General features: G+C 33.7%; 2 protein-coding genes across 4 annotated transcripts; both read right to left on the bottom strand.

Annotated features, from left to right (window-relative positions):
- Window positions 1–708: 708 nt before the first annotated feature.
- On the bottom strand, window positions 709–6,134 carry LOC113698484 (protein trichome berefringence-like 7). 3 transcript variants are annotated; one of them, XM_027218315.2, is made up of 5 exons: window positions 5,952–6,134; window positions 4,662–5,876; window positions 2,641–2,799; window positions 1,942–2,251; window positions 709–961 (listed from the first exon to the last, which is right to left on the bottom strand). In XM_027218315.2, exons 2-4 carry the CDS (start codon window positions 5,462–5,464, stop codon window positions 1,951–1,953), a joined length of 1,263 nt encoding a protein of 420 aa, XP_027074116.1. In that variant the 5' UTR covers window positions 5,465–5,876; window positions 5,952–6,134; the 3' UTR covers window positions 709–961; window positions 1,942–1,950. The 3 variants fall into 3 exon arrangements, with proteins under 3 accessions (XP_027074116.1, XP_027074118.1, XP_027074115.1); XM_027218317.2 differs by having other exon boundaries at window positions 4,662–5,853; XM_027218314.2 differs by having other exon boundaries at window positions 4,662–6,134.
- A 6,808-nt stretch (window positions 6,135–12,942) lies between these two features.
- Window positions 12,943–15,894, bottom strand: LOC140010208 (uncharacterized). The gene is made up of 2 exons (XM_072056724.1): window positions 14,736–15,894; window positions 12,943–13,359 (listed from the first exon to the last, which is right to left on the bottom strand). Exons 1-2 carry the CDS (start codon window positions 15,420–15,422, stop codon window positions 13,273–13,275), a joined length of 774 nt encoding a protein of 257 aa, XP_071912825.1. The 5' UTR covers window positions 15,423–15,894; the 3' UTR covers window positions 12,943–13,272.
- Window positions 15,895–24,811: the final 8,917 nt, after the last annotated feature.

Raw genomic sequence — 24,811 nt, 5'->3', positions numbered from 1 at the left:
AGGCGAGACAAGTGCATGGGCTTAATTTGGGTGATGTTAATTAAAAAAAATTGAAGAAATGTGTGTCAAATATAGTAGATAAACATGGAGAAATTAAACGTAAAAATACGGGAAGATTCGAATTTATAGTAAAATTGTTGTTTTATTATTTTGTTACAGAATAAATCTATTTTATCCTTTGTAATAAAGGCAAACAAAAATTAAAAAGAAGAAGAAAGAACTAACAATGCAACACCGTAAAGGGCATCGAGCTTTATGTATGGCACATATTTGCTTCCTAAAAATTGCCACCGGAGGGAGAGGGAAAAGAATTCTAGTGTCTGAACTCTGGAGCAAGAGGGCAAGCCCAAACAAATGTCTATGAAATGCCATTGGAATTGTCGAAATTTACAGCTGAACCAGTCTATCTGTCTATGAAAATGCCACCGAAGTTGCTCAAAATTACCGGATAACCGGTCCATGAGCACTGTAGCAACTCCAACTCGCACTTTTAGTATAGTGAAGATTTGCCATGACTATATTCACAGTTCCCATCATTATGCCATTTTGGATATAAATCCAGGTTTTGTCCGGTTTCACTGGTTTCCGGTTAAATCCAGCTTTTAAAAGGCAGTCTTTTAAGATGATTTGGACCGGATGCCTAGTCGGTTCTCAGTTGGACTAGCCAATCTAGTTTGAATTTTAAAACGTAAATATAAATTGCAAGCATGAGCAATTCAATCACAATCAATGAATAGATTGCAAAATGTTTAAGAAAAACAAATAATGAAGTTACATCTTTTCTGTTCTGTGCAAAAATGAATTGAAAAGAATGAACAAATGAAGTCATGATACATGACGTGGCTGGCTATACACTCCTTTAGTTTTACTGATGCAAAATTGTGCTTGACCTCCTTTCTTCAAGGAAAAATATACAGTTGAACAGGTTAGGAAGGATGGCTCGTATCCTGTTACGCAGGACCTGCATGCATCACAGAAGCTTATCAGACAGGGCACTCCATTTAGAAGCTTCATGAAATCATCAATTCCATCACTTTGCTTTTGATTAGTCAATTTCATAAAATATATACAAAGCTAAACTGCGGTCAGTGAGATGACAATGTTTTGAAAGTGATTCCAACATTCATATTATCAGGTTTTATGACAATTATCATCCAGCAGAAGCTTACAAACAGAAAGCATACGGGAAAGCAAAGTTTGGGTGGTAAGAGGAGTAGTGTTGGTTAGTTATGGAAGCGTAGAACTTAAGTTTTTGCCAGCTGACATTTCAGCGGAAAATGATGTTCATTAGCAATATCTAAGAGAGATTGTAAGCTCCTAACACCAGATTAAGAAAGCAACTAACCGCATAAAGTGAAGGTGAAGGAAAAGAAGCAGATGGCTGAAGAAAACTTGTATAGTCCAGCTGTTTGGTTGAGACGATCAATTGTCTATATGAAGATGTCATGCACAAAAATATGTTCAAAGTCATTGACTACTTCAGAAGCTTCCAAGCATTTATCCTCAATAATTCACCTGGAGAACTCTAGAGAATATTTCCTTTCTATTAGTCTAATTGTTCAAGAAGAATTCCTCACTGTCATACTTGTTGCAACTTGGCTTAGGCTTAGAATGTTCTATAAACATTACAAAAGCCTAAGTCATTCTTAATGAAGGTTGTGACTGTTATTTATGTCCTTTATTTTGGGCCTACCACTTCAGAAAAACCAATAAAATATGGGAGAAGTATTAAATGCTTGGTGATGGCAATGCTATAGGTCATGTGAAGTTGTTCTTTTATTTAGATTAAAACTGCTTCGACTGGACACTGAATCACATTTGCAGCTGAACTAGAATGACAAGACAATTGTTGTAGCAGTTGCCATAATTTTATGTTATCCTGTCAACCATTTAATCTTTGGGTGACGTGGTGATCAGTGAAGTTAAGGCTGCCAAACTTACTCTGTTAGCTCACTCTGAGGATGCATCTTTGAAGCCAGGAAGCAGGTGAAAGAGTATTTCGTTCCATATATCAGGTACTCCTGGTAGACACCAGTGGCTGCAGTCCGACATATTTGGTTTGTCGCTCCATATACCCACATGTGCATCTCTCCTAAAAGCTGACAAGGGAGTTATGTGCAGAACAGTTACTGGAACCGCCATGTTTTTCACCACATCAAATACGGTGTCCGAAAATGGGCTACTGTCTTTCCCTTCGGTTTCTGAAAGAGGTTGACTCGTCATATTGCATAAGCGCAGAGTTTCGTCACCACTACAGATAAAGGCAGCTTGATAAGTCATCCCAAAGCGAAACATTGCAACTCAAGGTGAGTTATTCAATTCAAAAGAATGAACAACTATAGAAAAATTAAATGCAACAAATGATGGGCAAAGAGTAATTTAAATTAGACAGTGCAACTTGTGAACATGGCATCCTTTCGAACAGAAAACTAGTTATACTCAGAAGTTGGACATAAAAAATTATACCGAGTTAGAGCAAAGCTTGGCTCAGAAATGCTAAGCTATGCAGGGAATGGCCATTTAATTGAGTTCTTATTTGGTATTCCATCAGGAGAGAAACACATAGCAATAGCGTCAAAAGCAATACAGGTGACAGCCAAGAACAATATTTTTTCAGTTCTAATAATTATTGATACATACCTCCAGTGAGATGGTTCAAAAGTTCGAAAAAAGACGCGTGTCCTGTTTGGGTTAATCCTTGTATCAACCCAAGAAGACCATGTACCCAAAGCTGTTCTGAAGGCAGTGCCAATTGACATCCCTAGCTTCAATGAGTTACCAATTTGGAAATAGCAACCCCTGCCACCAAAATAGGAATTACAAGTTCAATGAGCATACAGAGGGAGAGTTTCCCTTGCCCCAGGTTTTGTTTTCATTGGAAGAGGGGGGGGGGTGTAGGTTTTAGAAGCAGATAACTTTGTATCTTAATTAATTGCAGGTGATCAAATTTAAACAGTTTGCTTCCTTGTCCTTAATTTTTAGTACATCTTTACAGGGACCATTTGGATTGAAGGAAAGGGAAGGACAGGAAAGAAGAAGACTCCAGTGGAAAAGAAAGGAAAAGAGGGTAAAGGAAAGTGGATTCCATCCATCTTATTTGGACTAAATACGAAAGGAAAAGAAAGGAAACATTGAAAATATTGTTTGGATTAGGGAAGGAAAAGAAAGGAAATGAAATTATCACGCATTAGTTACATTTTTATCCATAATTTAAAAGTCTGCCCTGTAAACACACAAGGTTTTTTAGGAAATTTTAAAATTTTCATTAATTTTGGTTTCCTTTCCTTCCGTTTCTGCACTCTTTTGGACAGAAAGCATGTTGACAAAAGATAACTAGATGTTATCCCTCCCTATCCTTTCCTTTCCCTCCTCAAAAACCAATCCAAACATCAAAGACCTTATCCCTCCAAATACTTTTCTTTCCTTTCCCTCCTATTCCCTCAAAACAAATGGTGCCAACAGAGACACTGGCTTGTTTCCTTGGTATGCTACTTCATTGTATGAGAATGCTGAAGCCAAAAGCATGGTCTTGGTTGTAACTTGTTAATGCACTATGGTGAAACTGTGATCTTGTTTCTAGTTTAAGATGACAGTAGATAGCAAATTCTCTAATCATCAGACCACTACAAAATAGCACCGCAGCTACTTGTCAACTTCTCTCCTTATTTAAATTATGAATCATAAATTAACAACCACCATATATCATAAAGATCGATATACATCCTTACTTAGGATGCATGAAACAACCTCAGACAATGTAGAAATCCAAGGGTCAAGGAAAATAAGTTCAAGCATAACAAGAAGAGAAGGAAACAGAAGGAAAATTTGCATTTTCATCTTTTTAGGTTTACATGATGTCCTAATTTTGTTTGTCACTTTCAAAATTCATCTCATTTTTAATCTTTTCATATGGGAACATCTACTGTCAACTGGTAGAGAATCAGAGCACTTCCTAAGTTTATAAACTAGAAAAGTTGAAGCCATTTACTGCCTCCATGTGCAAAGTGAATAAAAGTTGACGCCAATTTGATGGCAAAGTAAATAAAAGCATATGCAAAACTATTAGTTCCAGAGAAGAGCAACATTTACTGCCTCCATACATTATTGGCAAAAAAGTGTAGATTCACCCCTTTGAAGACTGACATTATCATTCCTTATCACAAAATGTAGAACTTAATGCAGGGAATTTCCAAGCTTGCTTATCATATTGATAAGGCATAGTGATAGCCCTAGTGAATTATAAGCTCCAGAGAGGATGATCTTAGAGATATTGCACTTTATGAGGGCACAAGGTAAAAGACAAAAGACACCCAGAATTGAGGATTTCAGGTTTATAGGACCTTAGATTTGACTTTTAAAGGAAGCATTGTTAGTTCCAGCTATTAAAAGTTTAAGAAAGATATCCATGGCAGATCCACCACGAGATGAGGAACATGGAAGCAAACAGAAACAGTCAAATAAACACGGAAGGGGACACATCTAAAATTCAAACATAGGTTGTGATTTTCAAGAAGCAGCACTTGTTAAGACAGGTGTCTGCCTACAAGGAAACTCACACCGAATACATAACATTACTGAAAGTACTCATTCATGATCAAAGAAACAGGCAAAGTGCAAGAAAATTAGAATTTATCTTATCCAAAAGGAGAAACTGAACTTACGTTCCAAAAAGCTTCCCAGGAACCCACCATTGTCCGGAATTAAATATCAGAACATCTGTATTAATCCACTCATCACTGATATCATCCAACTCGTCCAATTTAAGAGTGGATCTAACCCTTTTAGGTCCATGCTTAGGTGCCCAACTGTGTTGAACTAGGAACACTGATCGATAGAATTCAATAGTAAAATTAAAGGAACTGAATCTCACACCCAAAAATCTAATCTGTTTCGTGATCTTGCTGCCATGGACTTCATAAACACTCCTCTTATCTTCCACCCCAGTCATCAACATACATATCAAGGACTCCCATTGTGTTCTACTCATTGAATCACCAACAAATACAATTCTTCTGTTGCGAAACATTTCCAGGATACTCATCACATTAAATCTTGGAATATCACAATTCTCCGGCTTCCATCTCCACTTAAGATACTCTTTATCCATCCTACCATTTTCCAAGCAATTAAAACCTTGCTCTACAAAAGGGCATTCTGAGGCATTGTACAAGGGATACCTATGATCCAATACCCAATTTCCATCAAATACATCACAAGAGTTACCTGAATCATTTAAATGTGAAACACTATCATCGTGAAAAGCCTGTGTAAGACTTGGAAGAACATAAAGATACCGCAAACCAACGGCCAAGAAAAAGGAAACAACTAATCCTATCACTATGCCTATAAGAACTGGTTCGGAATTCCAGCTCTTTCGTGAGATTCTTGGGCTAGCAACAGCTCGGGGGCTGCCAACAATCTGGGTTCTTTGTTTCAACGAAGCTGTTCGACTCAAACTGCTCATCCTCTCAATCGTCCTCAGCACCACCACCCCAGTTCACAAGATCCAGTTCCAAAAACATTTTGACTATTATCACTTGTTCTAATATAATTGTATAATACTCAAAATTCTATACGAAAACTCAAGCCCATCAACAAGATCATTTAAAAAAAACACCAATTCAATCACTTATATACCAAATTGATTCCCTTTAGATCAACAAAGGCTGGAGCATCAATCAAGGATAAAGCCCCAATTTCCAGTAACAAAGAATACAACAGATTGAAGAAGCTTGAATCAGAACTACATTAACATCAGAACCCAGCGTAGGTAATGATCAAGGGACCAAGAGGGTGTCCAAATCTTGTCAAGAAATTCAAACCGGATGCAAATGCCACTACCCTTTTGGAATCCTGAATGAATCCAATAAATCCAACTGAAAAATTATCAAGAAAGGAACTTTATCAGTTATTCATCAACTTTCAATGAAGGAAATGAGAAGGTGATTTACCACTAATGCTTTCCTGGTCCTAGAATCTTGGAGCTGGGGCAAGTTTTACTGTGTCTGAGGCTATTAATGTTAATAAAAATGGGAACGATTTGAATGTGGTAGAATTGTTAAAGGGATGCCCAGAAACAGAAAGGAAAGATGGAGGCAGCAATAGAAATTGAATTCTGGAATTGGAAGGAAATAATCGGCCAAGAGTCAAAGACTTGGCGTGGTGGCCGATGTTGTGCTTAAATAGTGTTGTTGATGGCCCCACCAATATTTTTGTTTTTAACTTTCTTTCATCTATTAAAGGGTTAATTATAGTTAACCCCAAGGGAAGTTTGAAATAGGTGCAATTTGCCCCATGGAATATAATCAATAGGTACTTTTGGCCCTTTTAATTGCAAAAGCTTTTTCAATTTATCAATATAATATTTGGAGCATTTTACCTCTATATTGCATTTAACCATCTTCAATTTGATTCTAGGATCATATTGCCCTCTATTTTTCTTCCTTTAGGAGACATAATTGATATATCTTATATACTTAAGGTACAAAAGTAAGTTGTTCTTTTTTAAGGAAATGTAATCTTGATGAAAATGTATTAACGAATAATAATCCAAAATACTATATTGGTTAACACAATAAAGGTTTTATCTAATACATATTCCTTGTACATCAGATCATGTTTGGTTAATTAATGGCATTACTTTTGTGGATTATCTTTATATACCTACTATCAATATAAAAATGTTATTATACAAGCTAAATTAGATGCATGTCACAAAATTTTTATTCAAATTTGAGATTCACTTTTTGCGCATCTGTAATAACAATGACAATGTTTAAAAAAATTAATCCCCACTTTGACAATGTATAAAGGATTAATCCCTACTTTACATGTGTAAATGCAATAGCTTGTACCATCAAAATCTGATTGCTAGTAATAATGAACTATGACTTTAAATATTTGACAACAAAAATGAGAATTGAAAATTTACACAAAAGAAAGCAAAAAACTAAAGCAAAAAAGAAGGAGGGAAAAAATTGTAAAAAGAAACAGCAAGAATCCAAAAGGCATTATACAAAACTTTCAATCTTTTACATGAGAACTTCAAGTTTTACAATCAAGAAGGTAAAAGAAAAGGATTTAAGAGTCAAATCGGGGATTAGGTATCTTCTGAGACAACTTATGTTCTGGGATATAATGGTAGTATTATATTAATGACCAGAGGAGGCATATTGGGCCAGAGCCTAGACGTCTCTCTTTCTTTAGATCAAAACCTCAATGCTTATACGAGCAACTTTGTTTGTTTACTATGTACCTTTAAATCAGCTCTAACTAGTCTTGCTTATTTTTAATTCTCATTGAATTCACTCTAAACCTTTAGAGACTAATTACGAGATTTATGGACACTATCTAATAGTAAGAAATATATAAAAAAAAAGTAAATTTTCTTTCTATATACTCAAACCACTTCACTCTTTCCTTTCATCAGATTATTGACAAGCCCTCGAGCTGAACACTAATAAACTCAGCTCGATTCGTAAAGCCAATTGAGCATACATACATACATACATATATATATATATAATATGGTATACATGGTGAATTTAGTTGTTTGTAGACAAATACACTTGTACATAATTGAGACACATATACAACTCCATTCTTACTAACTTTCACAATGACAAATACGCAAATGAAATATAATTTCCAATAATGAATTATAAACAAGTAGAACACAATTTTTTGGATTACAATTCATATAATCACTAAAACAACAAAACTTTAAATAAAGACACCAAAGAGAAAGTATTAGATGGACGTCTAATAATCTTGCAAGTTGGCAATCTAACTTTTTTTTAATTTAAATATGTATACGGGTTTTTGAAACTGTTAATATGATATTATGTAGGAAAATTGAGAAAAGTTGGATTTAACCACATAAAGTCATTAGATTCGTTTTTGGATTTGTATTTTTAATTTACGTGGATAACTTTGTGAAACTAAGGGGGCATTTTTTGTAACACTAATGTCTAAAGTTTGAAATTGCAAAAATAAAAAATTTAAATAATAAAGTTGGAATCGGCTGAATTCATAAAAGTCACATCTATTAAATAATCTATTGAATTTGAGCTTGAAATTGAGATATTCTACTTTATGTACATTATGTAGTTAGATACCAATATATCAATTTATTAGTTTATAAAATTAATCTTTTAAATATTACCTTTTAATATCGATAGACGACATACCTCAATGACAAAGTAATTTCTTATGTGCAAGAGAGAGTACGCGTTTATGTGTGAACATGTGTGTTTTTAGAAATGAAAGATGTATATTTTTGGGTCTACAATAAATCAAAGATTTAGAAAGGTGCATTGGCAAAGAAAATGTGTATGTTTGTGAGAGTAAAAGAGATAGTGTGTGAGGATCTGATCATTGAGTGGGAGAGAAAGAAGAAGAAAGTATATGTATGTATGCCAAAGCATGTGCGCAAGATAGAGAAGGTACGTGTGTACGAGCAAAAGTATGTAGATATATACTCCTTTCGTCCTACTTTGATAATCCTGTTTTCCTTTTTCGTCTATCCCAAATTGTAGTCCACTTTCCAATTAAAAAATGTAGTTGTATTTTAATTTCTCTAAAATACCTTTATTCAATGTAAGTTGTTATTACTATAAACTATTTTATTTAATATAGATTGTTAGTATTGAATATAACCTACCTCATTTAATGCATTTAGATTTTTCAAAGCATATTGATATATGAAAAGATAACTTTATTTAATGTAAGGGTATTTTAGAAAAATAATAATCTAAATTTGTTTTTCCAACAAAGTTAACTATTTTTTTTTAAACTGTATGAAAAAAACTAGAACTATCAATATGAGACAGAGGGAGTATGGTTTTAAAGAAGTATGCTGATATATGAAACAATAATTTGGAATAATTATTATGATAATGGTATATGCATTCAGCAAATTAATTAGTAAAGCTTTTGCTAAAAATTTTGTATAGTATTAAGTGACCTTTAATGTATTTAAGAGTATCAATCAAACTCAACAAAAAAAAAATTTTAATTCATTAAGTTTAAGTATTCAAGAGGTTCTCAAAGACCGCCTAACTCGTTGATTGAACCAATTAAATTAGTGCATTACAGTTAGTTAATGCGCAGCTTGGTTTAAGCCTGTTACAAACATTGTGGTGTCCAAATTTTGAACAACTAGTGAACAGCCCTAACTTTAATATTCTTTTGACCCTTCGTATTTCAAAATATTTGATGTTTTAAGTAATAGGGGTTGAGAAATTTTGTCCTTTTTCTAAAATTAATGGTTAATTACTATAAGTCCCCCTAAAGTATGACCTGATCTTACTTTATTATTGATGCATTTGTTTGATGTAAAGTAAAGCGACACAATAATGATGCATTTGCTTGATCTTTGACATCGAAGCTAATTTGAGCTCAAGGTATTGCGTAGAATATGAATGCAATTCTCTACTACTTGCTACACTTGTGGATAGGCAGTCGGCTCCAAGATGTTAAAAATTCTTTTAAAAATTTAAAGTTTTCACTTATTCTTATAGAGAATAGATTTTGTGCCAAAAGATTTTAAAAATCTTTTTTTATCATCTTCAAATATTAAAACTTTTTCATTTACGACTATTAATTAATAAGGCTAATTTCCTAAAGTTGTTGCCTGAAAAAACTAAAGAAATTCAAAAATGGAAGAAGGGTTGGAAAATGAGAAAGAAAGAGATGTAGATTAGAATCTAATGAAGCGGAATAAATAGTGTTATTTACATGATTAAGAATTTCAACTTTCTCCCTGAGCACATATACACAAATTCAAGGCATATCAAAATTTTCAAAATGATGTATTTTTGAATGAATGTAAGCTCATTATTTTGTTATTTCACTTTAATTTTTAAGGAAAATAGCAAACAATGTGTATTTGAAAAAAAAAAGAAGGGAAATTTGGCCCAAATTTCTCCAAAGTCAGCCGGTAAAACAACGGCATTCCACAATTGTAAATTTATCTTGTGTGTTAAACAATTTGTAATTTTATCATGTTGGTCAATGAAGTTATTGATTTCCAATTACTGATATTCGATATCCAAGAATAAGTGAAAATTAAACTAACCAGAATTACTATTATTGTTGTTGGGAGAATTGTAATTTTGGTCCCCAATCTATAGTGTATGCACGAAATTATCCCCAATCTATTTCGAAAATCAATTTTAGTCCCCCAATCTATTCAATTTTGCGCTAAAGTGGACAACTGACGGAATCTCTTCAATTTCAATCGGAACTAAGTCACGTGAGATCACGTGCCGGCACTTAAAACCCCTTTTTCAATTTTTTATTTCTAAAACACATTTTTTCTAGTAGTTTGGCTTTTGGCATGGACACTCCTGTCCCTTCAGCCAGATCAATTTCCTCTTCGCCAATTCTTTTCCAATCATAACTCTGAATTAGAGATCCCAAGGCCAAACCCACCACCCGCTATGTTAGGCCAGAACCAGGGCAAGATCTCCTTCCCATCCCAAATGGAATCAACTTTGATGGCTGAACCTGCAAGCCTTCAAATCTCTCTGGCTTGAAGCTTGTTGGATCATCCCATACGTTTGGGTCCCTGTGAACTGCCCATGCATTAACTAGCAAAATTGTGCCTCACAGAATATTGTATCCCCCAAGTTTATAGTCATCAGACGACTCATGTGGCATTAGCATTGGTGCTGCTGGGTACAACTGAAGTGTTTCTAAAATAATGTTATGAAGATAAGGAAGATTGGATAGATCATGTTTGTCGACCAATCGATCAGTCCCTACTTGAGCATCCAATTTAGCTTGAGCTTTCTCTAGCACCTCGGGTGGTTGAGCAAAAGAGACAAGGCCCATTCTATAGTTACTGATGAAGTGTCGGTTCTAGCCGTAAGCATGACCTACCAATAATGGCTAATTCTAGTTCAACCATGAAGAATGGCTAATAGGGAAAGAATATACTTACCAGTATAATCCCTTTGATCATTTGGTCCGTATAATCCCATTGATTTCCAATTATCATCATCCGCTCTTTTCTCTCGGCTGCTTGCTTGCTTGCTTATGAAGTAGTATTGCTGCTGCTGCTCCTGTTGTTTGTGCAGGAGAGTTGAATTGGGTCCGTCTCTAGCATTGATTGCAGATTATCTCCATTACTAATGGAGGCAGGAACGAGACTTGGACTTGGAGGCCAAGTTGAGCTTCTTACTCGTGCTGTGGGTTTTGGGGGTTTGAAGGCAGCGGCCAACAAGAGGAGTAGTTTGGATTGTGAGATTAACCTTTGCATGTCTTTGTTTAATAAAGCTGAAAATATTAAAAAACGTTATTTAGAAATTAAAAAATTGAAAAAGGGGTTTTAGGTGCCGGCACATGATCTCACGTGACTTAGTTCCGATTGAAATTGAAGAGATTCCGTCAATTGTCCACTTTAGCGCAAAATTGAATAGATTGGGGACCAAAATTGATTTTCGAAATAGATTGGGAATAATTTCGCATATGCACTATAGATTGGGGACCAAAATTACAATTCTCCCTATTGTTGTTTTACTGCTTCTGAATATTTGGTGGAAATAACAAGAAGGGATGTTACTTGAGTGTAGGATTTTGTTTGAGAAAGTGAGTCAAGAATGATTAAATGAGAATATGTGCAAACTGAGACGCTTATAAATGCTCAATTCCCAATGATAACCCAAATAAACTTTTCCTTAAAATCTTTTTTCCTCATTCTTGCTGGTTTAGAGTAATGAAAATATCAGCTTAAAAAAACACATTTTAAAAAAATTAATCTATGTGATAAAAGTATAACGTCATAAAAGAGTTCACATTCAACAAATGTGACATTGAATTTGAAATTTTATGTAAGGGGTGGAGTTACATTCAATTCTTTTTAAAAAAAATTAATCTAGAGTTCACATTCAACAAATGTGACATTGAATTTGGAATTTTATGTAAGGGGTCGAGTTACATTCAATTCTTTTTTAAAAAATTAATCTATGTGATAAAAGTATAACGTCATAAAAGAGTTCTCATTCAGCAAATGCGACATTGAATTTGGAATTTTATGTAAGGGGTGGAGTTACATTCAATTCTTTTTTTAAAAAATTAATCTAGAGTTCACATTCAACAAATGTGACATTGAATTTGGAATTTTATATAAGGGATGGAGTTTGGAATTTTTTTGAATTTGTTCAATTCTTTTTAAAAAAAATTAATCTACGTGATAAAATTATATGCGTCATAAAAGAGTTCACATTCAGCAAATGCGACATTGAATTTGGAATTTTATGTAAGGGGTGGAGTTACATTCAATTCCTAAGAGACAAAAAAGTTTTACAGTGCTATATGACACTGATTGAACTTTTATCCTTTTCTAATTTCCAAAAAAAGTCGTATATGATATACTGGTTTACATATGTGTTGAAATTGAATCTCTACCAATTTTTTTTTTTTTTTAAAAATAAGCATTACCCCCTCAATCAGGGTAATATTGTCATAGTTTACTTTGTCCATGCAACTTGCTGAGCTTTGGAAATTTCACCAACATATCTTTTTATTTACTTATGTTTAATTTGTCTCCAAAATCTAAAATTTGCAATAGAAACTAAAACAAATTTATGTTTCTAGTCCAAATATTGAAACCATTGAACGACAACCATGAAATTTGAGTATACATAATGAAAAAGAAAACCACTAAGAGTCACTTTTCCGTTTTAAATAAAAGTTGAAAAAAATATGAAAAAAGGGAGTTGTTTCAACAAAAGTAATCAATGTTCAACTATCAATAAAACTTGAAAACTGATAATTTTGTAGTCTAGATAAGCTTGAAAACTTGAAAGCTGATAATTTTATGTTGAAAAGGGGGAAACAAAAGAAAAGATGCAGAACATAAATCAGAAAATGATTTAGAGGAAGTGAACACAGAAGTTCAATTAACATCAAAGAAACACCTTGTCTACCATATTTCAATTTGTCTTTAGCTAAATAATCATGTTTAAGCAACTAAACGTTTGACTTAATCCTCAGAGAAGGAATGTAAAGCTGGAGGACTAGTACACCAGTTCCTTGCTGCTTTTGAAATGTAATGTACTCAGAGGATGCAGAAAGAAAGACAAAAAAAAAAAAAAAAAAAAAAAAGGGCAAAAAGCTGCTGGTGCTGTCTCTCAACATGCAATTGATTCAAACGAATAATATTGGTTATGCAATAATAGATTTTGAAATTATGATAATTTGAAAATGTCCTAATTTTTGCCCCAAAAAGAAAAATGTACGACATAGTAATTTGTTATAATCAAATTGTTAACAGATATGTTTAACTTTCCACTCTGTGGAAGTAAATTCACTGCTTCTTGCAACATATGAAGTCAAAGTATTGATGGAGTTTACCTGCATTATGAACAATAGCGAGTAAAGGTGAGTAATTACTACATATCACTAATTACCTTCATGTTGCATACTTGAACGGTAGAGAATGGTATCTAAATGAAGAAAGTTAATATATCATTTCAGATAGAATAGAAAAGGTTCATAAGTTTATGGCTATCAATTCGGACAAGAGGAAAAATATGCTTCTTCAGCTGTCATCTTGCTATAAAGTGAAGATATAGAAAAATATGCTTCTTCAGAATGTGACTACAAATTACTATGTCTTCACCCACAATGGTGAATGTTGAATTATCTTCATCCCCAATGGTGAATGTTGAATTATCATCAATGAAGTACTAAAAGCTGGAGCTACCGTGACTACAATTATGTATTGTAGGGGCACCATGAGTAATCAAAAGATCAATCTTATGTTGACCCCTATCTTTGTGATATAATTTCTTTTTTCTTCCTAAATATAGACCATAAGCAACTGCAAATTAGGGGGGGAAAAAAAGGAGATAAGGGCTCACAACAAATTGGAGTGAAAGCACAATTTTAGCCTCTGCACTCTCTTAATGCAGGAAATTTTTCCCCACAATTTCCATTTTTTGGGTAGAAGTTCTATGCAACTGGTCTTATGCTTTCTAAGAAGCAAGATGTATGGGTGATTAAATAAATAAAAAAGAAAAAGTGGTAATCATGAAAATCCCAAAAGCCAACTCCCATGAAGAAATTTAGGGTTTGATCATCATGCTGAACACAGGGATCTTTTAGCACATCTGGGACTGCAAAAACAATCATTTGGACCTAGTGGACCATATAATTCCTATACCAAGAACCTTTCCAAAGCACATAATACATAGACAAGATTGACATAAAAGAAATATTGTATACATGCAACTCAAAATCCTCTTTGTTGTTTTCCCACAAAAATCATAAGCTTTCCAGAAAGAAACGCACGCACACACACGGTACACACAGTGGGGGGGAAAGATAGGCAGGCAGTGAGGGTATAATCATATTCAATTGCTTCCTCACGTCACTGTTTTATTCCTGGGATAGAAATCGGCCAAATGAGCTTTCTGAGGTAGAAAGGAAAAGAAACCTTATTCTATATATTAAACATATGGATATACACAGCTCAGGGTAACCGTTATGATTATTCAATTGCCCTTTAGTCAACAATATCCTAACAAACGTTTCTTGGAATCACATGATTTTTTCTAACATAAAATCTTATTCTAATTAACTTGAAACGTCACACCGTTTAATAATTAATTATATATACATAAAAATTGCTGTAGTACAATTATTAATCAATTAATTACTCAAGTAAGGACGTTACAATTTTACTAGCTAATGCTAGCACACTTAGTCATTAATTATCCACCAATTACCTCATTGTTGAAGCTCATAGGATCACCATTTCCATTACACCCTACAATGGGGGGGATTGGGGTAGCGGTGGGAGCAGTGACAGGGTCAAGACCCTTGTTTGACCAAGTTCGAAGAGGTGGACATGCCGGAACTCCGATGGGTGGGGGACTATTAGCTTGGAGTAGGCGGATTTGTCGCTTCAAGAACTTAACATAGCGAATGGCTTCATCTAACATGGATGCAGTGTCCATTTTTGTTCCCCCAGGGACGAGTCTTTGTAGAATTCGAATTTTTTCACTGATTCTCTCGCGGCGATGCCTTGCTGCAACACTTTGGGGATCATCACTAATGCGCACATTTCGCCTTTTAGGCTTCCGAACGGTTGCTGGATCAATGTCCACCGGTTGCATAGCTGCAATCTTGAACATCATTTCCTTCATGGCTCCTAGTTCTTCCTCAGGATCTTCTTCTGCTTGATCTTCTTCCATCTGCTGATGAGGATGATCATGATGATGATGGTCAATTTGACCGCTGCTGAGAATAGCTGAAGTTGATATATGTTGGCTTGACGAAGAAGGGATTTGATGGTTTTCAAAGACATAGTTAGGCCAAGGAGTCTCAAAGAAAATGTGATCATGATGTGCCATATGATTTTCCACAGGCATGGAGGTTTCCCATGCTGTGAGTTTTTGAGGGTTGATATCCATAAATTCAGCTTCAAATTTCTTGATTTAAAAGAAAAGCAGAAAGAAAAAGAAGAACCCTATTTGATGCCTCCTTCAATCCACATAAAGTGTAGAGTTCTGAAAAATGATAAGCACAAAACTTTCAACAAGATGGAGATCAAGAAAGGAAGTGAGAGATGGCTGATGGGAAATTGGAATGGAAACTTGTTTAAAGTTTCTGTACAACTTCTGGAACTTCTTTTTTTCAACTATTCTGCTACTCATAAGATTTATGAGTGAGGGAGAAAGAGATAAGAAGGGCAAAATGTTAGGTGGGACCACAATGAGTTTAGGGTGATGAAGGGCTAGGATTTCATTCTTTTGTGAAAGTAGTAGTACAACTTTAAGGGTCAAGAAATGCATTTACTGAGAATTGCAGGCTTTGCTTGATGGTAGCTTATTCCTAGAGTTCTCTCTGCCTTTCTGACCATCACGATCCTAGAATTTGGAGGCTGTTTTGTTCCCACGAGATAAGATTTGAAGTAATTAGTCCTTTATTAAACCAATCTAGTCATTAGATCTGCAATGTACAAAACCTTCCACAGTCGTGCATCACATTTTTAATGGCCATTTTATGACCTTTGTCCTCTAGTAATTGATATAACTTATCAGTTACTCACCTCTAATGATTACATATGTATGTGTGTATGTATTTTGTCATCACGAGAAAATTTATGTGAAACAATCAATCTTCGGAATTTAGTTGTCAAACTTAGTTAATCATATGGCAATTTTTTTTAGACAATTTGCAATAGATATGGCTGGCTATTGTCATGATAACAGTTTTAAATCTTTATTTATCTTGGTGGTTTGAAGATTTTGAGAGTCTAGTGATTGTTTGAAGCTATTTTACGGAACTTTGCCATTATTTATTTATGACTTTGCTTACGACCCATTATTTGTTTTGTGCAACCCAAAGGGAAATGAACAAGCAACCAATATACTGGAACAGGGAGAGTAGTCGCTCTTTAAAACTCTTGATATGCACTTTGTTGAATTGACAGAAAAACAATTTGAAACTAATGGTTTTCTTTTACTAATAGAATTCTTTGAGTTGGATTATCTATAATGTTTTGAGGATTTACTTTTTAACCACTTAAAACGATTAGTCTAGACAAACTAAAGAAAGTTCCACAAAAAGCAGAACCAAAGGAAACAAATTTAATTTGTAGACAATTATTTGCTATGAAACCAAATATCATTTTGCAGTTGTTAAAACTTTTCTAGAGGTGTCAGGAAAAATTAGACTAAGAATATTCACTAAGAAAAATTTGCCTCCATCTACTTAAAGGAAACTAAATTACAGAGTGTTGAGTGACTAGGATAAGCTTTGTTAAACATTACACTAGGCCGCCTTGTTTGTTCAAAATAGGAGAAATTCAATTTGGTTTTGGAAGAAGAAAAAGGCAAAGTATCGTTTTAACAGATTAAAACCTAAGCCTTCAAGTACTCTTTTGAATCATTTCAGACAAGCTCTTGATCTACCTTATTGCTTCAAATTAAGAATTAAGGCCTTGACAGTTCAAAGGTTCAAGAAATATGTTTAAAGACACAAGATACTAGCATGAAACTTTAAACTATTAAAAGTGCTATTCAGTTTTCCTTGATTAAGGCTTCTGAAAATTTTCAAACAACCAAAGCTTATATTTTTTGTGCGAGAAGTTAGCAAGGATGGAAAAGACGAGGATTCTCGTGCTATTTGGCTTTCAAATTTAAGCAATTTATGTGAATTTTGTGGGGAGTGGAGGGCCAAAAAATGCAAGATCTCCTCAAACTAAAAATTCGCAAATGCAGTCGATAGACACAAATTGAAATGCAGAAGGTTCATATGCAACAAAACCAAAGTTTATGGACTAAAACTTAATATGACGAAACATTTAGGGTTTCTTGTTATTAAAGAGAGGATAGGAAGGTACATTGGGACAAAAAGGAGTTTGCATCACAACCCATGTTCCAAAGTCCTTGAATGCAAAAGCTAGAAAGATCGACATGCAAGATGCTCGAAACGTCACCGTCATTGACGATTAATATTACCTAACAAGGAAACCAGTCTTTCGTTATATGAAGCATGAAGAAGACCGTACCGTCTGGTTGGAGACAACCAATCTTTGAAAAAAGAAGAAGAAGATCTCATGTTATCAATGGAGCTAGATTTCCCATATCAAAACGCATTTAACTAGAAAGCTTGCTACTAATTTATGGTTGAGTTCTTGGGTGTATTAGATGATCTATGTAACTTTAAATATTGCCACTCTTGGGAGAAAGTATACCAGTCCATATAAGGAGTACGAAAATGATTTTGAGGATGAAATTTTTTGCTTGAAGTAAGGTGTGAAAATGGGAAAAGAAATGCAATACGTTGTAGCACGGTATTAGACTTGAAATCACAAATGTACGTATACGGTGCAACTAGTTGCATTTGATTAGAGATAATGTCGGACAGGCAACTTTCGGAATATGGGGAAAAAATATGAATATAGATTAGGTCTATGATTTCACTCATTGATGGTAGATTAGGTTAGGATTGTGTTCAAACCAAATGAATTTTGAGCCTGACTGTGAAAGAAACACGCATGTACTCGAATTTGAGATCGAGTTTGAATAAATATCTTAAGACAAACTTGAGTTTCACTCATAAAATATATGTTAACATCGAGTTTAATTCGTATGAGTTTTATTTTGAGTCCATTTTACTTTAGTTAGAATTAATCCGTCATGAGTTAGAGTTCAATCATCTCCATTGTGTTCAATAGAGCTTGAGTAACACAGATTAATGCCTTATGGTATTTTAAATATGACATATAATAGGCATGCCACACGCTAAACAACACTCAAATTTCAATCGAACATATTTTTGAGCTTGATTCAATTGATTCAAGCTGCTTGACCTCAAGACTTTGAGCCCTTTTTTTTTTTTTTTTGTGAAAGAGAGGTGTTTTGGGGAAGGAGAGGGGGGGGGGGGGTTGGGAGACTTGGAGCTATTGCTACAACTAGGCAACTCGCTAGTTACTCAGTTGAAGTTGATTCTTTGCAGCCCCAAACTAGGACTCCTTAAGTATCATCCAAAAACATATGGCTAGTTAGAGTTGCATGCGAAGTTTCCTTTATTCCTATTGTAGTTTTACTTCTCGTTGCTTACAGCCTTTATGGTTTGTCAGATATATTGAATGGCAAACGCTTGACAGAAAAGTACAACAACTAGAACACTGAAAATGTACCAGATGATAGTACAAGAATTTAAGGTGTTCGTTCATAGTTTTCATCAATTGCCACTTGTAATTTGTTCTAAGCGCATGCTCAGTGTAATCATTAGCAATTTTCAGATGAAAATGATGGGTAATATAAATATGACAGCTTTCTTGAGTATTTACATTTAGGAAAATTTAAATTCAAGAATATCAATGTAAGAAAGACTCCCACAAATACACTGCTCAAAAGGAGGCAATAGCCTTTTTATCAGTTTCATTAAGAATCCATTCGTTGTTGCTAGTTTGACAGCTACTAAGATGGAATTTTGGTAATTTGTATGTATGAAATCTAAAAAAATATATAAAGAAAAATATTGCAAGTGTGTAAGTTTATTAAGATGCTACCCTTCGGCCTTGGATCGCGATGTGGAAGAGGTGCAGTTAAACTTTGATACAATTGTGCACGGTTAGTGTATTACTTTTCATATTAAGTTTACACTTGCATATGCAACTATCTTTTATATTTAATTAGTGTATATGAGTAAAATTCAAGTGTATAATAAAGTTGTATAAGTTTCTTTAAATCGTGTAACAAGTACAATCAGTGGTAGAGTGAGACCTATGGACAGGGAAGTAACTACCGATATATAGATTTGTAATAGAGTCAAGTCTTTAATATAGATTGTTGTCTAACCTTGTATGGAAATTGCTGCTCTAGAGTTATAATGATCTTCATAGTTGTGCTTAAACTAATAAAGATTGAATTGTTTTTTCTTTTTATAGTGAATAGTATATTACATGAAGGAGGAGATATACATAATAAGTATGTGAACTTTATAAATTTCAAAAGGTCTAACGTATGGAACTTTACAAAATTATTTGCATGAAGGGAGCAAATAGGTGCTTTGTGAACTTTATAAATTTCGTGTAAGGAACTTTACAAAATTATGGGGATGAAGATTGCAAATAGGTACTTTTAAAAATTTGGAGGGGGAGTAGGTGTGCTATCGAATTAAGTCAAGTTCGAGTAGCACCATACTCAAACTCGAATTCGATCACTATCAGTGTTACTCAAACTCGAGTTCGAACTCGATCAAGTATATAAATTTGAGTTCGAACTCAACTCGACATAATAGAAATCAAACTCGAATTCAACTCATTTGAGATCGAGTAAATTGCAAGCCTTATCAAACTCGAGCTACTGGAGCTTGAGATTGAGTTTCCAATAGCTCGAGTTTTTCTTTTCTTGTTTTTTACATTTTAGATTTTTTAGATTACCATTTTTTCATCAATCACTTTTTTTTACTGAATATAATTTCATATAAATTTATTAAAATACAAACCCATAATAGTCATTTCATAATTAAAATGTATAATATGTAAATAATATAAATATTTGATTAAGCTCATCGAGTACTCGATATTTATTACTGATACTTAAACTCGACTCGTTACACGTAACGAACAACTTAAGTTCGAGTTTGAATTCGGTCAAACCAAGTTTGAGCCAAGCTTTTGACCAAGTGGTCACAAACACCCCTATGGGGAGGGGTGGGGAGGCAAATAAGGTGTAAAATTAAAAACACTACAAATATATAAGGCTATTCTATAATTTCTTAGAACATGAGAGAAGGGCAATTGCCCACCCTCAGTACATGTGGCTCCACCATTGAGAACACTAACCAAAATACCCCATAAAAATCAAAGCCATACATGTCTCTTTTCCCTTGAATCATTCCCATGAAGCACCTTTGGCACTGATTGAGGAAGAAGGGACCTCAATGTTCCTAAACTGCTGGTTGGGGGCCAATTAGTACATTATTCGACAGATCAGTTACACTAGGATGCAAAGTACTATTATGCACAGAATTTACATGCAAAACCATCTAACCACATCGCATATACGTACAATCTGAACCAACATAAATTTTCAAACTCTGTTTCTAAAATCTATTTGTTTTAGTGTTTATATTATATTCTGTGAAATGTTTTAAGGCTCTTGGTTGCTCGTTGTTATGAATATGAATAATATTACTCGTAGCACGGGTTCATTCTGCATTGAGACCAGGTATTGCGAAACAAAAACAAAGAAAAAAAATTATAGACATGACTAGTTTAATGCAGTCCATCAAAGAATCTCATCTTTTATACATGAAAATGCATATGTTCAAAAGTGACCTACTAGAAAAAAAATACTTGCCAAACAGTTAGTGTAAAGATTCATTCGAGGTTAAAAGAATCGAGCAAATAACTAGTGGTGGCACTTGTTACCCTTCCTCATTTGTTGCCTTTTCAACTTTTTCTTATTTCTTGGAGATATGTTTCATTTAGTTTATTTATAATTTGCTAAAAGTAAAATAACTATACGGACCAATATGATAGTGATAGAATAACATGACAAAATTTAGTTCCATTACTACATGGGTAACGTTAATTTGATATGTTAAAGGGTGCAAGAGACCTATAATCAAATGCTTAGTACTAATTTTAACCTTGACACATAAGGTTTTAGTAAGGGAAAGGAGTAAGCAATGAATTAGAATGTCATTTATTTGTTCTTTCTTGGAATATATTGCAGGAAAATCAATAGAAACATTTCTTCTTGCACTAAAAGTCCTGCTAATTCACCTAGATTCGATTGGTAAATTACTTGTAGAATGTTTCATATATATATATATATATATATATATATATATATATTTTTTTTTTTTAGTTATAAGTGAAATGATTTGAATTCGAAACTTCTCACTTACATTCCCACCTCTTGAACTATTCAACCCATCTCCTTTCCCCTCCAGAATGTTGCATATACTTATCCATTGACTGCCATTTTCTCTCCTATATTTTCCTATTTTACCAAACATGGAGAAACCTCCTTTTTTATTTTTTTCCTTTATTTTCTATGTACCCCACTTCACTTAATTTTTATTTACTGTAATTTGTTGCAAAATGTTCTGGTCGTTCAATCCGAGCATTTGTTTTACCATTTCTTTGGTTTTGCACGCAAAATGTTTGTTTGAAGTACTTGCACGTAGATTGACAAGACGTCCAAGCAATAGACATGGCAATGTAATAAGAAGTCAATTTCTTTATGCTGGAACTATCACAAATTCTCAAAAGCAGTTTCTGAATTCCATAGACAGCTAGGTACCAATAGAACGTTGGTAACCTATGTATCATTGAATATTAGTTTCAAAGGATATATTAAGGAGATATTCATCCATCCTTCATCAAAGAAAACTTGGTTGGAGACTGGATTGGCTAAATATCTAATTATTTGTTTAACAAGGGAAGCCATGTTAAAAGAAGGGGTTAAAAAAAAATGCCTTTTGGCTCGTTAGGTCAACCATTACTTTCACTTCTTTGATCTTTTCGATTTTGACTTTAGTGCTATAGCTTTTGTGGCGCTTCGTTTGCTTCCTTAATATTAAGGATGAGACGAGAAAAACATCCATTGATGACAAAAAGGGAAAAGAGAAAAGGAGAGAAGAATAAACTTGAGTAAATAAAGTACTCATACTATTTTAATTCACAAATAAAAGCAAAAGGCTTGTACTATTTTTCTTTATGGTCATTTTATCATTAACCATACCTAATAGTTAGGGAAGAGTTTTTAAAATTTTTTTCACTATCAAATTCAGGATTTAGATTCTAAGCCGACAGTTCGAGAATGGAAAAAATATGAGGAGGAGAAGGAAGTTTTGAAAAAAGGGAGAAAAAAATTATTTGCCTAGAGCTTCTCATTTAGATTATAGTTTCTGGTTTATTATTTAGATTTCAGCCACCTAATGTGGGAGGGGAGAAAATAGTGGGTAATGAAGGTGCGTAATCTCTTTACTTTTGCTTCCTCGTCCTTTTCTTCTAATCAAACAGGGAAAAATTGAACCCTTTACTCCTTTATCTATTCTTCCACTTTTCTTTAAACAAAAGTTTAAGGCATTGCCTGGTTGATCAATACATTCTTAAATCATCTGATAGTAAATTTGTCGAACAAAAGTGAAACTTCATCATGCATGCTAGGTAAAATGCAAATCAAGGAAATGTTGGAGAAATTATTCATTTACTCCTCCTAAAAATTGGACAAAACAGGAATAACATAATACAATTGCATATCTCCTTTGTCTAGAACAAGAAATCTATAAAATTTCCATTTATTGCTAATCTCCAGTTGAAATCAAAGGAACATATCAACACATATTGGAGGACCAAAACCGAAATTCTTGAAATTCCATTCTCCTACTCTATAAACATATGCACATATATAGTGGTGACTCTAGGCAAAAAAAATTTTGAAATTCTAAATTTTTTGAGAAATTCAATTTTTTTTGTTACAAGCCCTATTAAAAAAATTAGAAAATTCCCTTAAAAAACCTATACAAACTATAGTTAAATTGCCATTCTAGGATACAATTCCCTCTGTCGAAAATTATATTAATGTATTTTATATACGTATTATACGTGCATGTATACGCTTGTAGTATATACATGGCATCCAATTAAGTATATTGGAGCGGAAATATCATAAATTATATTTGACCTAGTAACTTACACACATCTATAGACACATAAAGCTAATTATAAAAATTTTTAAATCAATTTGTATCTTGCAAGTAAATGGTCCCTATCAGAAAGAAAAGGAAGACAAGCATACAAAATGGTCCACACGTCCAAAAATGGTATTTTTATCCTCTCATCATAAGAGACTAACTTTGTCAAAAGTAAGTATGAAAGGAAAATCACATCCCGAGAAGAATTGATAAGGCCTGAGACTTCTCCTTCACTCGTACCATACAAAAGAGAAGTCAGGGAAGGAAGCCCAAAATTTCAACCTACAATTGCTCCTCAGAGTCCGCAATAACAATGACTAGTTTGGGGACAAAACTTTCAACTTTCCAGAAATGGAAATTGAGAAGGAAAAGTGGATGCTAGTCTTGTTTGGTCCAAAAATAGTTTAAAGAAAATGTCCCCCCATAAATTAGGTCATGCAGGTTAAGGGATTCTTCTAAGTCATTGGGAAGATGCACATGTAGATATGTATCATAGCGTCATCACTTTGTAGACCATTAGAGGTTCCTCAAAAGAAATTTTTGTATCATTGTCTAATGACATTTTTATCTGTCCAACTACTTTTTTTTTTAATCTTACTTATATTATCTAGTGGATGGGATAAATACTACATTAATATACATATAAATTTGCCGAATAACCTTCAATCCAAACGCACTCAAATTTATAAAACATGATTTTCAAAAATTAGTGTATGAAAATCATGTTTAGTCGATTGAACTTCTTCAATCATGAAGTTAAATTCCAAGTTCCTTCAAAATATTCATCCAAACAAGGACTAAAGCTAATTGCTAGCCAAGAATTCCCTTTAAACTTCAATTAACAAGCAAGGACATTGTAATTGCTAACCATCAGGATTTTACATTGATGAACTGTACAGATATATTGCTTTCATCGGATGGTTGTAGTTATACATGAGTTTTGTCTACTATATGCTCATAAGATAGCGTTTTATTTACCTTGAATAAAATCAGGTCCTTAAACATGACAATTATTTGGTTAATTCATGATCAACAGCATGATTTGTCAAATCGAAATTATTATCAGAATTCCAAAATTATTCTTGTCTCATATTACACTAAGCTAAATATTTCAGCTAAAGTATAATTTTTATGTAGCATGACAATGGCACAGCTAAGTATGCCGGAACTGAAACTGCAGCATAAAGAATGAAAGACTAAATTAATATTTATTGTAAATTCGAGTGTTCACTGATTTAACGATTTTGTGCTAAAGCATGTATGCAATTAAAATCCATATTTATTAATTAAAATTCATTTCTCGAACAGCAATTTACTGCAAATGTGGCTTACCTTGGAAACATTTGGTTGAGTTTCAAAGAGGAAATGGCACTTTTAACTTTGAAAGGTTCGTTTCACAGCATGTAAATTGTAGCCCAGAATGTATCTTTCTTTTTTTTTTCTTCCCTGGCCAGGGAATGGGGACTTTTTAATTTATTTTAGCAGGAAAGTGGAGGAATTTAAACAATGGAAAGGGAGAAGAGAAATATGAACCAGAAATTCTCAACACAACAATGAACAACTACATTAAGTCGATTATTGATTTTAGATGTACAATTGAACAAAAGGACTTTTTCAAATCAAACGAAGAGGACGA

This window comes from Coffea arabica, chromosome 7c (genome assembly GCF_036785885.1).
Source record: "Coffea arabica cultivar ET-39 chromosome 7c, Coffea Arabica ET-39 HiFi, whole genome shotgun sequence".
Lineage (NCBI taxonomy): Eukaryota > Viridiplantae > Streptophyta > Magnoliopsida > Gentianales > Rubiaceae > Coffea > Coffea arabica.
The sequence above is the reverse complement of the archived record's forward strand: the minus strand, read 5'-3'. Positions and strand labels throughout refer to the sequence as shown.

Excerpts from the sequence above, each read along its gene's own strand:
- LOC113698484 (XM_027218314.2), bottom strand. The coding sequence starts at position 5,464 with ATGAGCAGTTTGAGTCGAACAGCTTCGTTGAAACAAAGAACCCAGATT. Across the intron at positions 2,800-4,661 it reads CCTGGGAAGCTTTTTGGAAC|GGGTTGCTATTTCCAAATTG; the intron begins GTAAGTTCAGTT and ends TTTTGGTGGCAG. Across the intron at positions 2,252-2,640 it reads TTTGAACCATCTCACTGGAG|TGGTGACGAAACTCTGCGCT; the intron begins GTATGTATCAAT and ends CTTTATCTGTAG.
- LOC140010208 (XM_072056724.1), bottom strand. The coding sequence starts at position 15,422 with ATGGATATCAACCCTCAAAAACTCACAGCATGGGAAACCTCCATGCCT. Across the intron at positions 13,360-14,735 it reads CTATGAGCTTCAACAATGAG|GTAAACTCCATCAATACTTT; the intron begins GTAATTGGTGGA and ends TTCATAATGCAG.